This window comes from Episyrphus balteatus, chromosome 2 (genome assembly GCF_945859705.1).
Source record: "Episyrphus balteatus chromosome 2, idEpiBalt1.1, whole genome shotgun sequence".
Taxonomy (NCBI): Eukaryota; Metazoa; Arthropoda; class Insecta; order Diptera; family Syrphidae; genus Episyrphus; species Episyrphus balteatus.
In genome coordinates this window covers 92,073,987-92,091,227 of record NC_079135.1, presented here as the reverse complement: position 1 = coordinate 92,091,227, position 17,241 = coordinate 92,073,987, and the positions used below count along the sequence as shown (strand labels likewise).

At 32.4% G+C, this 17,241-nt stretch overlaps 1 protein-coding gene and 1 pseudogene across 2 annotated transcripts; one reads left to right on the top strand and one right to left on the bottom strand.

Annotated features, from left to right (window-relative positions):
• Positions 1–2: 2 nt before the first annotated feature.
• On the bottom strand, positions 3–17,241 carry LOC129908453 (maestro heat-like repeat-containing protein family member 1). 2 transcript variants are annotated; one of them, XM_055984922.1, is made up of 13 exons: positions 16,857–17,241; positions 12,235–12,412; positions 11,997–12,165; positions 11,749–11,938; positions 9,018–11,685; positions 8,817–8,955; positions 8,629–8,753; positions 5,798–6,002; positions 5,078–5,733; positions 4,704–5,016; positions 573–707; positions 406–508; positions 3–338 (listed from the first exon to the last, which is right to left on the bottom strand). In XM_055984922.1, the coding sequence occupies exons 1-13, from the start codon at positions 16,906–16,908 to the stop codon at positions 196–198; spliced, it is 5,076 nt and encodes a 1,691-aa protein (XP_055840897.1). In that variant the 5' UTR covers positions 16,909–17,241; the 3' UTR covers positions 3–195. The 2 variants fall into 2 exon arrangements, with proteins under 2 accessions (XP_055840897.1, XP_055840898.1); XM_055984923.1 differs by lacking the exon at positions 16,857–17,241 and adding an exon at positions 13,466–13,502.
• On the top strand, positions 3,547–4,789 carry LOC129908455 (40S ribosomal protein S11-like; annotated as a pseudogene).

Genomic DNA, 17,241 nt, shown 5'->3' with positions numbered 1-17,241 from the left:
ACTTTTCTTTTTTTTTTTGGTCAACAAACATAATAGATTATAGGCATGTTTATATAAATTTGCTTTTATCGCTTTATACCATTATCAATTTCGAGGCTAAATTATAAATATTTTAATGGGTGTAAATACTTAACATCACATCTAGGGTTATTATAGTTTGTCTTAAGTTTTTTATAAACAAAAAAAAAAAATGTATTAAATTTCTCCATAAAAATATCCCAAGGCTGTTGCTGCTTTATAACGCACTGTGTGATTTTCATCCTTCAGTAGGACGGCAATTTTATTGCCTACAGATTCAGTTTGTTGATTCTTTTCAGTTAAATAGTTGTGAAGAATTCCTTAAGTTAAAAATAGATTAATGTTAGTTCTCTTGAGTTAAAAATATACTACCGGTTATTTACTTACCAATTATAATTGCTGCATTGCCTCGTACTTCAGGCCATTGACTACGCAATTTTGGTATGCAGGATTCAATAAAATCTTGAATAGAATCGGGCAGGTCTGCAGCCTATAAAATAATAATAATGTATTAGATTTATTCTATAGAAGTTGTTTGATTTAATTATTCTTACTATAACTTTGACAAAGTCCAAAATAAAGACATTGTAGTTCAGCTGACCGTGATCTATTAAATGCTTTTGCGCCATCTCGTTGACCTTAGGAGCATTTAAAAGAGCGCCAACTTTCCGTAAAGTTACTTTGCAGGCCTGAAATGAAATCAAAATTATTAAGTACAAGGAATTTAAGGTAAATGATTTGCAAATAACACTTGAAAGGCAGCACTATTCCAAATAAAAACTCCAGTGAAAATGTTTAATTTCGTTCCTTTTTTGGTTTACAACGACAAAAAAAAAGCGAAAAAGAAACAAATGTTCAAGCAGTGTGAGATAAGAGGCTGTGCGAATCGGTAGCAGCCGCAGTCGGGCTCTTCCAAATGAACTTGGAGAATATTTTTTTTTTATTGCTACTATTTAATTTACAAGTGTAAATGTTAAAAAAAATGGTCATAAAATTTCATTGTACTGCGGAGAATTTTTTTCGACTTCTACAGTCAAGGAAAAAATGTTGCTAAAATAGCTATACAGTAATGGGCGTATTAACAGACACTGTTTAAGTTGCTTTTAAGGAAAACTCGAGTTGAATTGCATTGGATATACTCCAGTTAAAGTTAAATAAGAACTATAAATAAGGCCTTACATTTTTCGCGAATGTGGTGTGGGCTTTTTAAGTCATCTCGAATGATTATGGCTAAAGTATAGGAAACATTTTTGTTGAACAAATGAAAATTCGTGGTCAACTGACAAAATATAAACTATCTTCGTTATACATTCAGGAATCGATAGAAACGCATGTACTTTTAGTAGTTCTATAATCAAAAAAACAAGCTTTTGAGTTATTTCCACTAAGACAATCCCACCTTCTGCTTGAACGTCAAAAGCCATCCTGTATCACTTGAATCGACACATAAGGAATAATAATGGGTCAAGTTCATTTGAAAATGCATTAGCATTGTTTTGAACTTTGAGACGCTTTTTCTCAGAAACTAAAAAAACTTTTGAAATAAATGTTACACACATCAATAGCTCTATACCTTTAGAATTTCATTCTTTCATATTTTTTGATATAAAGGGTGTTTTCATAAACGTCGGAAATCTGCGTCTGTCCAATCGTCTTTCTGCTTTTCTGCATTAATGAACACACCAATTCTGCAGAATGTTTGCAGGCCTGCGTTGGTACAATTTTCAGCAGTCACTGAGTAGTCCAATAAATGAAGCTAAAAAAATGGGGGTTACCCTACAAAAGGTCCGGTAGTTCTAAATTTTTGATATGTTGTTAGGTATGGTTAGTAGATAGAAAAACCAAATTTCCACAACCACGCCCCCTCCGCCCCCTTCAGCATCACCGAAAAACCATAGAAATCTGGCACTTTTTTCACTTTTATGCCCATAACTTTCTTCTGGTGCATTTTATTGAAAAAAAGTTGTTGGTAGACTATCAAAAATACTTTTTTACTATTTTAGCCCTAACTCGGTTATTTGATTCACAAAATCAAAGTGGGTTACATTTTATTTTAGGTAATTAAATTGTCTATAAGATTGATTATGAAGACTTTTGCGTAAAAGTCAATTGTTAAAGAGTTATAGCACTATTAAGTGACAAGAAACTGAAAATTTTGCAAAATCCGAAATTTTACATGTTTTTGGAAGCTTCATAACTTCGTTGTTTTTGGATGTATAAAAATACTACCAAGGTCATTTTCGTAGGAAATTATGTTTTCTACAAGTCTACCAACAACTTTTTTTCAATAAAATGCACCAGAAGAAAGTTATGGGCATAAAAGTGAAAAAAGTGCTAGATTTCTATGGTTTTTCGGTGATGCTGAAGGGGGCGGAGGGGGCGTGGTTGTGGAAATTTGGTTTTTCTATCTACTAACCATACCTAACAACATATCAAAAATTTAGAACTACCGGACCTTTTGTAGGGTAAAACTCCTTTATTTACTGGACTAGAGTGTTCATAAACGTCAGAAAAAAAATTTTTTTTAAATTACCACAGAATGAGTTTTGTTTAAGCAAAAAAATATTTCTTTTTCAGTCCCCGAAAATATTGTTTTTAATAACACGAAAAATTTGTAAACCGTGTTACATTAGGGTGGCTAAAAAAAATATTTTCTTCAAAAAAAAAAAATAATAAAAACACCGAGGAGTTCACATTTAAAACAAATTATCTATGGACAAAATATTTTTAATTAGGGTGTTCAAGAAAGTTTTTTTATGCGTTTGAAAAAAAAAAAATGATTTTTAGTGCACAGAAAGTTTGTTAAGTGCGTTTTTGCTATAGAAATATTAAATTCATGCCGAATTAATTAAATTGAATTTGGTTGAATTCCAAGCGTAAATGTTAAATATACCATTTTTCTGAGCCCCCTTATTTTCTGAGCTACCCCAATTTTACATTATATTTCATAAACCATGTTTTACAAAATTTCTCTGCAGTGAAAAATAATTTTTTTTGTAATTAATTAAAAAAAAAAAATTTGAACCACCCTAATGGAAATTTTTTTTTCTTCGATAATTTGGTCAAAACAATATCCACATTGATTTTTTTGGAATTCTTCAAGCAACTGTGGAAGATAACATTTTTTAGAGCCACCCTAATACGAAAAAAATTAATATAAACTCATTATCTCAAAAAACACGATTTAGAAATTTTCTGTGTCATTAAAATTTAAATTTTTCGAAAAATGCAAAAAGAAACATTTTTTGCACCACCCTAATTAATATGTTTGCTTTTCATTTTTTTCAACAATATTTACATTTATTAACAAAAAAAAATCGAATCGAGAGTCAAATAAATTTCTTCTTGAGTTTTGCAGCAATAAAATTTTGGCTGCGCAATCTGCCCGATGTTGACGACATACTGACGTTTATGAACAGCAGAACTGCAGTTGGACTAAGTTAGTCCGATCGCAGATCTGACTTTATGAACACGACTAACGCAGGCCTAAGTTAGGCAGACGTTTATGAAAACACCCAAAATGCAACCCTAAATTTTTAAGACCTTAAAACATCCAACCTATAGAGATATGGACTTGACCCATTATTATTCTGAAAGCCTCACATATTAGCGAGGTAGTAAAAAATTAGAGAGCTACTCTGCTACTTCGATCAAATAAAACGCTTGCTCAACAAAAAACTTAATATGCCAGCCATAAGTTATTATTGGGGAATACTCTATCCAGTTCCTCACTGTATAGAGTATTATTGGAAGAATTGAACTCTGAACTTGAGATTTAACTCTATTAGCTTCACTTTTTCCTTTACATCAATATGGCTGATCAGAACGAGAACGCCTTCCAAAAACAGTTTGGTAGCAACCTAAACTGTAAGAACAAGCCTGGCTTGGCCAAGAAGAAGTCTCTTCGTCGCTGCCGAGAAATTGGCTTTGGCTTCAAGACCTCACGTGAGGCTATCGAACCTACACTGACAAGTAATGCCCCTTCACCGGCAATGTGAGGATTCGTGAACGTATTTTAGCCGGAGTTGTCCGTAAATGCAAAAGACCATCGTTATCTGTAGGGATTATCTGCACTTTCTTCGCAAATACAGTCGTTTTGAGAAGCGTCACAGGAACATGAGTGTCCATTGTTTACCAGCCTTCAGGGATGTTGAAGCAGGAGACATTGTTATCACTGCTGAATGCCGGCCATTGCCAAAGACTGTGCGTTTCAACGTGCTTAAATTCTCAAAGGGACAGGGTGCCAAGGAGAGCTTTAAGAAATTTTAAAAAACACAACATTTTGATTTAAAATAAAGAAAACGATATGGCTAAAACCAACCAGAAATCTTATACACGTCGACTTGTCATTGCCTTGGGCACATTCTGTGAATAAGTTAGAACGATTAATCCAAAATCTCAAAATTCCAAATGAGGCTCAACAATCTAAAACGATTGTGAACGATAATAATAAACTACAATGGTTCATGAGACATGTTACAAAGTGACAAATTTTTACTCTCGCAAATGTGAGAAATCATTCTTTTTAATTTTGGAACAAAATCAGACTAAAATTGACCAAATACTAACTTGCAAATTCGGCAATTCAGGACTAGGTTAACTCATATGCACAAAAAATTACTACAATTCACGACCTAAACTACCTGCAACACATTTGCATCAAATCAAAATGTTATAATTCTTACCCTTATAATTGTTGGTTCACTCTCACTCAAATGCAAAATAAGTGGGAAAAAGTTTGCAAAAAGTTGTTCCTTCAAGGCTTCCGATGAATAATTTGGTGTCATGCTTCCATCGTTATTGCCCATCTTTGATTCACACAAATCTCCAAAAAGAATTATAGCCGCTTCACGAATTTCAATTGAATTACTCCCAAAGAATGGTCGAATGCGTATGGCCAATGAGACATGGAAAGATTCCACTCGATCACTTGGCAGCATTTGAAGAATTTTTGAAAGTCCACGTTTACTCTCCAAAGGTATATTAATAAGGCAGTCACTATGAATAAAAATAACAATTTAAATGAATAGCTGTTATAAAACAGTTATCAATATTTTACCTATTTGTATCATCGATTCCTTTCAAAAGAGCTGTAATTGCCGTCTCCGTATACTTATCTATGTCGTGTTCAGTCAAATATCCAACATAACCTAATCCCTGTATACTCAAACCCCTTACAACTGGATTTGGATCACTCAGTGCCGAACTCAAATGAAGCATTATTACCGACGAAATTTCACCACATGGTCTCAATGGCACCAATTTCGAATACAAACCAATCGAAGCTATTCGCTGACCATCATAAGGACTCGAAACATATTTGCTCAGTGCTGTTATAATTTGTTTCATTGAACTCGAACCAATTGAAAATTGATTTGAAACTCCAATGGCCATTGGTGTTAGAAGTTCAATGAAATTTTTCAAATCTGTGCTGGTGGACAAGTTATTGCAAACAGTCAAAACGGTGGATATTTGTTCCATTTCTAAATTTTTCAGGAATGCTTGGAAGGTTTCCAATACTATTTGACATGGATTTAGTTTTATTGATTCCTTGTTGGGAATGAATCCAAATTTATTTTTTCCCGATGGTGGTGGTGGAGCTTTGCCTGATGTTGGGGATGCTTTTGCCATTAGCATTGGCGGGGCTAAGTTGGTATATGTTGCCAGAGAAGTCAAAAGCATGGTGAATATTTCAGGGAATTTTTGTTTTAATTGCTGAAAATGAAAATTTTGAAAAATATTAGTTCCAAAATTTGAAAAATCATTCTTCTTTACTTACCTCATGAATTTCCTTACACGGAAACATTTCACGCATTGCACAGAATATAGCAAATGGTGGTACACTTGCAATCTTCTGTCTATCTCCTGAGCCTTCATTAGGTTCATAGAGACAAGACGATGATAGGATTCCCAAGAAATTATCCAAAATCAATCCGGTTAGGTCTGGATCGAGACATATCGTGTGCCAGTATTCAACAACATTTCTGTTAAGGAAAAAATAAAATACATCTTTAAATTTGAACACGTCAATTGAAAGCAATAAATAACAACGAGGATCAAAATGAAGAAAGCTACGCGATCTTGAATGCTTTTAATTCTGACTATATGGAAATGGTGATATGGTGACTTGAAAAAGGGAACGAGTCACAAAAGGGTTAGAAAATTCTTTGGAATATCGTTTAACCGAGAGCTGAGATGGCTTTGTGCATTATGTTATCGATGTGCATTAGAAAATTGAGTTCTCGACTACGTAATGAGACCAAGGTTTCGAATCGTTTCATCGATGGGTTGTAGAGTAAGTTGTAACGGAGAGGAGATATTATGCGCTTACGAGAAGGGGTCATTGATTGGCTTTTGGTTTTGGTAACGATCAATTCTAGACAATTTTAAGGACAGCAAACTGAAAAGTTGTCAAGGTCTGATTGAATAAGTTTGTTTTTAAAATATCAGTCGGTCTTATCACGAATTCCATTCGCATTGGAAATTTTCTACGATTCCTGAAAAAGCAATCACAAAATCCGATCGGTGTAATGATTTGTATGAAATTTTCCAATGCGAACACATTTCGTGATTGTTTTTTCGGGAATCGTAGCAACTTTTCGATACGAAAGGAGTTCACGATAATGCCGAGTATCGTCAGCATTTAATGAGATATAAGAGTGCCTTATGATCATTTCGATGTCAATATGTGCCGTAAGTTTGAAGACTATCAGACTATGGGAAGTTATGTCAAAGGCCTAAATGCTGAAATGGTAAAGGATACAAATTCAAAGAGGTTAGTAGTAGTGGACTTATACATGAGAAACCCATGTTGTCTAGGGGATTTACAGCGGGAGCTTATGAAATCGTTTAGGATACATTCAAAAATTTGGGGTAAGAGTTTGACAATTGGCGGTTGTTCTTAAAGTCATTTTTTGCACATTTTTTTGTGAATTAGAGTTATAAAAGAAGTCTTCCATTACTGGGGGAATTCTACCTCGGATAAAGATAACTTAAATATTTGTGAAGGCTGAAAAGAGAGTATTTGAAAATATTTTTTAAGAAGAATGGCAAAGAGGTTACTTGGCCCAGGAGAGACAAGTTGACTCAATTTATTTTCGATGAGGAAGAAAAGGGTTGAATGAAAAATTTGACAAGTAATTAAAACAAATGCTTCATCTAATTAAAAAAAACTCATCGCTGAAAGCTAATTTACGTAGACAAATTATTATATGTATGTCCAATATTTTGCGGAACAAATTATAGTGTAAATAGTCTATTAAATCAACTGAACTTTCTTCATTTAATGTTAATTTTAAAAGTAAGAAATTCAAACAAAGTTTCTTTAATTCACAATTTTAATGTACTAAATATGTAATATTGTATTTAATGTTTTTAGTATATAAATTTAATGTTAGGATATAACGTAATATAAATAAAAGAAAGACTGTATGAAAAATTGGAGATGTGTTGAAGATCGCTTGCAATTTCGTTGTTAAGGGAAAGATATGTTGATTACCCATTAGACTTTTTCTTGTAGTTGACGAACTGATAAAATGTCTTAGGAGTTATGCTTGAGTTTTAACTAGAAACCGCACGTGTTAAGTTCAGTACATTCAAGATAAGTTCTGAGGTAATTAGAATAATCCATAGTTTATCGAGAACGAAGAAAAGTTTCTCACAACTTATTTTTCTTATGTCGTGTAGAGTGAAATAGCATTATAAACTTCTTTATAAAATTTAGCAATGGGCTGTATGAAAAATTGGAGATGTGTTGAAGATCGCTTGCAATTTCGTTGTTAAGGGAAAGATATGTTGATTACCCATTAGACTTTTTCTTGTAGTTGACGAACTGATAAAATGTCTTAGGAGGTATGCTTGAGTTTTAACTAGAAACCGCACGTGTTAAGTTCAGTACATTCAAGATAAGTTCTGAGGTAATTAGAATAATCCATAGTTTATCGAGAACGAAGAAAAGTTTCTCACAACTTATTTTTCTTATGTCGGGTAGAGTGAAATAGCTTTATAAACTTCTTTATAAAATTTAGCAATGGGCTGTATGAAAAATTGGAGATGTGTTGAAGATCGCTTGCAATTTCGTTGTTAAGGGAAAGATATGTTGATTACCCATTAGACTTTTTCTTGTAGTTGACGAACTGATAAAATGTCTTAGGAGGTATGCTTGAGTTTTAACTAGAAACCGCTCGTGTTAAGTTCAGTACATTCAAGATAAGTTCTGAGGTAATTAGAATAATCCATAGTTGATCGAGAACGAAGAAAAGTTTCTCACAACTTATTTTTCTTATGTCGGGTAGAGTGAAATAGCATTATAAACTTCTTTATAAAATTTAGCAATGGCTTCTTTATAGATTGGTTTGCAAAATTAAAAGGGTCTCTACTAAAATATTCATTAATTTCTCTAAATTTTCCTGTTTGAAAGTTGAAAATTGAAATTTTTAAGTTCTGGTTAGGACAATCCTGAAAAATTGAGAGATAGAGAGGTGGATGGTAATTGCTAATGATTGATAGGGGAAGGGTTAAAGGTGATACACTAGAATACACTAAAAGCTCCACCTTAAAGCTGTCGTCAACAAATAGCAAAGTATGTATTAGGGACAAAGGAATACTCACTCTTCAAAAGGCAGTTGCTGAGATAGTATTTCAGAGCACACTAATTTTGGATGATGTTTGGTTAATGCAGCAATAGCCTTTATTGCACCAGACTTAGCTCTGGAGATATCACAATCACTGATAGCCTGTAATTTTAAATACAAATTTAAGAAAAAAAGACGAAGAATAAAAAATGAAAATTAATTTACCGTTAAGCAATCTTTGACAAGATCTGGAATTGCATGAAACAACTCGGAACCTTTTTGCTGTATGAAAAACTTCAAAACCACAGACGCACCTATAGCTGAGCTCTGCTCTGGATCCTTCAAACAGTTGAGAAGAGTTTTGCTGAAAACAAACTCAAATTAAAACTGTGCTCTAACTCAAAACCTTAAAAGAAGGTAACTCACCAAAATTGTAAGTACTGAAAATTGGACATTCTTAAGGCGATAATTTTAGCAATATTACCAGCCAAATGATAGATCTTCTTCGGGTCATCTGTTATAATATTCTCTTTGACCATTTCAATCTCCTTTACCCAATCAACACTACTATCAGCTATTGTCAATGTCTCATAAATACACGATATCTCCAGGGTCTTTTGTAAAATCTCCACCGAAACCTGCCGAACAGTCGCATTCGAATCAATACATCTAGGTACAATCTTTCCCAACATTGACCCAGTTTGATTGAACTTGGATGGAGCCTCGCAGCCTAGTCTCATCGATTTTATATAAACTTCTAGTGAATTATTCAAAACATGACTGGCACAAATTCGAACTTCACTATTTGGATCTCTTGTCCAACATTCTAGAATTGATATTATCAAATCTAGAGTAGCTGGCGATGGATCATTTTCAATAATAACCTTAACAAGAGAATTCAATTCAGGTAGAGATTCATTTAAATGCTTTGCTAAGAAGCTATTTTTATTATCTTCTTCAGTGGATTCGAATTTAGTTCGTAAAAACCGTGCACAGGTGAAGAAATTCTTACAGGCGATTTCAAAAATTATACCCCCATCAAATTCACCACCATTGTCAGTGTCAATACGAACAAAACTTGTTCCAAGTTTAAGAATTGTAGGTAACAATGGTAGCTCATCAAAAGGAGCCTCAATTTGTATACTAAATACAGCGTCCATCATAGGCTTACGAAATTTCAACGGATTTGTATAGACTTCTTTGAATCTTAGAATCTGATTGCAAATTGACAGCAGAGTTCTCAGTGTTACCTTCATCATGGTGTGATCTTTGGTTTCGGTTATCTGTTGAATTAGGAACGATAAGATAGTATCATCAATTTGTGTCTTTCCTTCTTCATCATCTTCCATCATATGACCATAAGATTTAACTAGGAGTAGGTTCGTTTTGTACATATCAATCTCCTTATGAGTGTCCTTCATGAAATGTAAATTGCTAAAGAAACCTGTTGAATGCTTACGAGCACCCAAATTTGCTAATTCTGATAGTTTTTTAATGACCAATGTTGAATGTACTTTGGAAACATAACCCAAAGCTCGTGCAGCACTTGATATTTTCTTTTCATAATCAGCATGTGTGACATGTTTGTCAAGCTTCTCTTGTTTTCCACATCCAATTATCATATCAATCTTGGCCAAAACTGTTTGTTGCTCTGTAATGTGACATAGAGTCAAACCGATTGCTTTTAATACCATTCCACGTTCCTCACTCAACGAGGGTATAAAAAAGTCATGAACTGGAACTTGGATAGGATAATTAAGCATCTGATCCGACATTTTGTTTACCAAGCGTTCGGCGAAATTCTCATCATTTCGCTGTAGAAACTCTACAGTGTCATTAATAAATCCTGTCAAAAAAATGTAGAAAGTTTTCTCAACTCCAATGTACAAAAGGAGTTCAGGAATTTTCTTATCCCAAAGACTTGCCAATTCCGGATTAAGATGTGGATAATAAAACTTAAGGAACGAGAGAACATTTGAAATACGCTTGATATTGGCGTAATTTCCCAGCAGTGCAATACTTCTTGCAAATACAGTCTCTGGACTGGGAACTGTAATTTTTGATTTTGTATTTCCACCCGCTTCGTCATCCGGTTCATCGTTAACTTCGAATTCAATGTTTGGATTTTTAGCAAATAAACTAGCCATACACTTTGTGATGTTTGAACAAATATCCGAGAAGTCCAAGAGGACATAGTAGTTTAGGAGCTCTCGCTTTAGAAGCTCATCCATTGTGCCTACAGTCGAGGACAACATGAATAGAGAATTCTCACATGATTGTACGAAATCCTGATGTTCCTCTGCGCTTCCATGTTCAGTGTTTATTTTGGTATATCTGCAAGAATGCCGAACAATATACCAAACGAATTCCTTTTCTTTAATCATAGACTTCTGGGCAAGAGCAACAATCGCTTTAAGAAGAGTCATCTTCATTTTGATTGCCTTTTCTGACAAAATCATATGTTTCAAGACTTCCATGAAGCCAGGAATTTTACTTTCAACATTTTCCGGTGAAGCATTTGTCAAGTGTGTGAGAATGAGAAGAGATTTGATTCGTTCACGTTCACTATTGTTTCTTAAATGAGCCAATAGCATATCCATTATTTTGGCTGCATAGACATTTGACAAAAGATGGAGGCAACGAAGTACTTCATAATGACCCTTGACTGTTTGTGGTTTTTCATAATCAGGATATACACAAACCAAGTCAAAAAGACTCGTTACCAAAGAATCCGCAATAGGGTCGAGGATATTCGGTTGGATTTTAATCGTGGTGCGTAGAACAGATGAGAGAAATTGTGTTACAGAGTTTCTTTCAATAGATCTGCGATAGAGATTAAGAATACTGGGAATTAAGCGTTGTGATTGATCTTGGATTTTCTCGTTTGGTAAGAGTGGATACATGCTGGATAGAGCTTGAAGTATTTCAACACAAACTTTTGGCTCTCGAGATTGTAGCCATTGATTGAAGAGAACATCGTAGGCTACAGAGATTTCAGTTGAGCAGAGAATATCAGGTGATTCGACTTCTGATTCAGAATCGGTTTTATCATCAGAAGATTGCTCGAGAAGAGCTTCACTAAATCGACCAATTGCTGAAAAAAACATTAAATAATATTCAAATTGTTTTCAAAAAAGTGTAAACCTTCATGATTTACCAAAAGCATGTGCTTGCTTGACATGATCCTGTTTAATGCCACCCATATTTGGTAAAATGGATGATAGAATTTGTTTGATAAATGGTAGGGTGCCAGAGACATTTGCTGTAGCTAAAGTGCCCATGCATTGCATAACCATAAAATGCAAAACAGTACCTTCTTTTGCGTGACCTATTAAGGCTGTCATGACCTAAAAATATTGATAAAAGTTAGAATAACTTTTTAAGTGTACTGATTTATAAACTTACCATTTTGCAGTCTTGTCTACCAATAGCGACAAGAATCGCCAAGGCATGTGTTTGTATTGTTGGTACATTTTCATTTGATTTAGTTAATTCATCAATGGCGAATGAAACTATCTTTTGATATGTTTCGGCTTTTATAGATACATTTGAACTTACAACGGATTCAAGAACTCTGGAATTTTATTTAAATTATTTAAATTAAAAGAAATTAATAGTTTATTATTTTTTAAGCTGTAGTTACCGCAGTAGAATTGTTATAGATTGATCACTTAATTTTGGATGTGCAGATCTATAGTCTGCCAAGATCACAGTACATTTGTCTGGATTCTTTTCATATACTTTAACCAAAGAATTTTGTACAGCTAAGCGAACGGTTTCATCTTTATCGGATAGACAATCGAACAAATTTGTTAAAATGCCTGGAAGTAAATACAACAGGTAAATGTTTATTCAATTACTTAAAAATTGGAAACGAAGAGTTTAAGAGATTATGATACCTAAGTAAGCTATCTTTCGTCAAGTTTATTTTTTTTCAAGCAGAAGGAATTGAATAATTACAAATGTAAGTCACATCCTCTTAAGCAAATCGTCATGCTTATAACTATGGCCGAATGGCAATTTACATCCAAAATAGACCTTCATCTATTTGCCAATAGCTCTTTTATGGGACATGTCGTTTGATTTTAGATTACTGTGTGCCTGTATTAAAAACTATAGAATAAATGCGTGGGTCGATTTCCTTTAAAGTTGGTATCACGTATCAAGCTGTTTTTGGAAACTCTTCAGATGTAATTTTGGATTTTTTATGACGCAAAATATTCAGTAATCATGTAATTTTGGATTTTTTATGACGCAAAATATTCAGTAATCATGTAATTTTGGATTTTTTATGACGCAAAATATTCAGTAATCACCTCCTACCTACGAAAATATTATCTTACTTTTACTTAATGCAGAATTCTTGCGTTTGCAAAAGCAGACCCCAATAAAAACCAAAAAGTGTTTACTTTGTAAGATAATGATAAAAAAATAAAGACATTAAAAAATTAAAGGCAACGTATTAACTTTATCTTTTTGAATACACTTTTTGTGACATGGTGCAGTATAGCTTCTTTTACCCGATTTTTATTTTTGAAAAAAAAAAAAATAAAGTTTCATTTAATTCGTTGATTATTAGAATTAAAAACATTCAAAGAATTAAAGAATCAAGAAAGAATAAAAAAAATGTTCTTTAAAATTGCGTAAGAAACATCTTCAACCAAATTCATCTATCCTTTTAGATTGGACCATAGCTCGATGAAAAGATGAAAGAATAGACAATGGATGATGGTAGGAAAAAAATGTTCAAGTAAGTCTTTTTTTTCAGAAGACGGAAATAGACGGAACGAAGGGCGGAAATAGACGTCCGATTAGCAGATTAGCTTCGCGACACACTAATCTGTTATTATAATTTTTAAGTAACACAAACATACTTTGAAATCGTTTGAAATACATGTTAATTGAGTTCTTGTATGACCTTTGTCAATCGAATTTAATCAGGAGCAGTAGTTGTTATCACCTTAATTTTAACAAAATTCAAATCTGACTGCAGAATGATTCACTTTCAATTTTTCAATTCATAGTTGTTTGTTTTGTGTTTTTTTTTATTTGAGTTTTCTATTAGAAAAAAAAAAAAAACAAAACACAACTTGTTGAAATGCCTTATCAAATATAGCAAGATAATTCAACATTTTATATATACCAATGAGTTAGATGTTGACTCATACTGCAAAATGTAGGTGATTTCAAAACTAATACTTTATAATTATTGTTATTATTTTTTGTTGTTTGTTCTATATCAGATCGGTTTCTAGTTGATGTAAGGAATTTATTTGTTTTTTTTTTTTTTGTTTGTAAAGTGTAATAATTTAAACTTTATGCTTTAATTTCAATGAGCTACAAGACAGTACAGACAGCTTATTTTGTACACTCTGAAATATCTTTTTGAACAACACAGATGTCTTGTATCTAGATATCTTGACAAAGTAGCAACAAAATGTAAATATTGAAAAAGAGAGAATATTATTTTTTTTTTGAGTAAATTACATTTTTTGTTTACAGTTGCATACTATTTGAAAAATCGATTAGACTTTCTTTCTTTGCAATTCATTTTATTTTCAAATTTCTAATCGATGTAAAGAATTAATTTTTTTTTTTTGTAAAGTGGAGTATTAATTTACACTTTGTGCTTAAATTTCTAGTCATCAGCAAATGGATATTGAAAAAACACTTAGTAGACAACGTTTTTGCATCATAACTTTTTCGAAATAATAATATCCAGATTTACAAAAAAAAAAAAAAAAATGAAATTTCAATCTGACTTATGTGATAATAATCATCTTAATTTTTAATTCACTGTACCAACTAAAATTCTGAGGTTATAAACAGTGTGAGGATAAGAACACACATGCGATTTTGGTCGCGCGATTATTCAATCACAAATTACCAATATACCAATGACTGTTGGGAAAATTTTCAAATTTTTAATCGCGGCTATTTTTTGGAAGCATATGTGTTTACAGTTATTGAAATTCTTGCGATCCATTTTTGCGACAGAATTATGTCGCGACCAAAATCGCATGTGAAGTGTGTCCCTAGATTGCGACTTTTTAAACCCATTTCAAAACTATTTATGTTTTTCTTACTTATAGCGTTTTCGTTTGGTCGTCCGGGACTGTCCGGAATTCTCCCGAACGATTCTAAAACTGATCGTTTGGCACTCAATGACAGTTCTAATTCTGGAAAGAAGAGAAAATCGATTCCGAATTTTGAGGCAGAATCAAAACCAGAATCACGCACACATGTTAACACTTAAGACGTCAAAGTAATGAAATGTCATTCTTTGTTGTTCATTTTTAAATTTCAAGATTTTTAACTATGCACAAACTTTAAACTATATTAAAATAATGTGAAGAAAACAAAACAAAAATAGATAACTTAATGATAATAAAAAAAAATAAACAAAACAAAACTTTCATCAGACGTTCGCATTTGATGTTTCACAAATACAATGAAACCCAAACTTCAGAATAAAAAAAAGTATCCAACTCTGATCGTTTGGCATTCCGGATCGGACATTCCCGGACGCTTCTAAGAATTCCCAAACGAAAACGCTATTACTTAAGGTGGCGCTTACTTTCCAGGGTATATAGGATAATAACATAATGTTCTATACACCAAAAAAAAAAAAAAAAAAAAATAGCCTTGCAATTCTAATGTGAATTTTAATTTGCCATCAGAGATCAATTTTTCAAATGGAAATCGACGAAATATTGTTATGTTAAAATCGTTTTTTTTTTTAATACATATTAGAATGAGAAATCTTTTCCAGACTGCTAATGCAATATAAAAACGTTTTGCAGATATAAATGGAATTCATAGCATTCTTTGGCTACAAACTGATATCTTAAGTTTTACTACAATTTTAAAAGTTGTTGTTCAGAAGACTTTCGCCCAACAATCTTAATTCGGAATTCATAAATGTGTAAAACCGATATGGAATTCCTATTTATTCAATGTACATATTTCAAGCACAGTGATTGTCATTAAGAGTGTTGAAAACTACTTTAATAAAATTTAGGTCAGAAACAAAATTTCGCCATCGCAATATTGATCTTAGGATCACCCTAGTCCAAATTTCAGTTCTTCGGAATATGTTTCGTGTTGTATTGCACAGGAGCAGGCTTTTAATTGGAATGTTTCTTGAGAACAAGTGGTTAGACGAATTTTCTTTTCATTGATTAGGATCGATCTAACAAGTGTACAAAACCTACTTGGATAGATTAGTTCGGACAAACAAATCGAAAATAGTGATTGAACTTGGGTATGCTTTCTGGAAAACCCTTACCTAGTTTTCAACTTCCTTATTACGATGGAATCTTAAATTCATTTTTAACAACACGTTCCACACTCGTTAACACGTCTATAAAAATGAACGCTGTACGATCAATAAATTGTATGCATCGAAGCTAACATTATCTAAAACTGAAGCATTTATTCATAGTTTTAATAGCTACAAAAAATTACTTGAACCCGTCTTGAAACTTATAAGAATACAATTCTTATAAGAATCACCTAGGTACTTTTTTTCTAAAATAAGTTCTTTCCTTTCTTTGTTGATGTGGTAAAAATTACGTTTTAATAAATTCAATGCATACTCTAAAATTAATATGATACTGTTCATCATACATACATATGTAAGTAAGTAGGTACCTAATCGTTCCACTTATATAAAATGTTTCCAATTCAGTGAATTTCTTATCTCAAGTTGACAATCAGTAAAAAAAAAAACATGAAATTTAAGTAACTTCTTTTTTTTTATATGCAAATGAACTTTGGTGACGTTGTCACACGAAAAAAAAGAAGAAAATTTATTCTCCTTTTCTCTATCAAAAAAAAGTCGGTGTCGAGGAATAACAAACCCAATCATTAAAACATTAATCAACAAGTCGGTGTTTTTATATTCTTCAACCCAACACGCATTCGCGATAACTTTGTATTTAATTTGCTAGACATAGACATTTTATTAAAGCTTTAAGACTGAAGCGTGTACAAGAATGAAAATGCAGATCGCTAAACAATCAGGTCAACTTTAAAAAAACAGTCAACCAACCAACCGCAACCAATGCCGATGATAAATAACCACCCCTTAATTAATTAAATTACGTTATGGTACACGTAGCAAAAGTGCATATATTTATCTTTAAATTTGCACTCTTTGCGTCGTCCTTCACAAAGGTGGATTATTAACAATGTTTTGACTTTGTTCTATTTATAATTTTTGGAAAAAGATAAACCTTCTCTGAAAGATAAAAACCAGCTTACCTTCTAAAATTGTCTTATCGCCGCCCGAAGCTGAACTTTGTGAATCCATCATGATTAAATTATTTTCTTTCTATGCAAATTGTTTTTCTTTCTTTGAATGAATTCTTTCTATGCACTTTTGTTGATAAAAATAAAAATTATATTGGTTTTAATTTTTTTCTACTTTCCATTTACTTCGAATTACAAAACGCAATTCTTCGAAGATTGGAAAATTACTTTTTTTTAAAGTCTTTTTATTAGGTTTTTGGATTCAAGTTTAATTAATTCAAACTCTTTTATTACATTTTTTACAATTTTAAGATAAGAAATTAAGATTTATTTCTTTTATTTAACACTTTTTTACTGTGATTAATTATTTATTTTTTTTAACAAAAATTTTACGTAC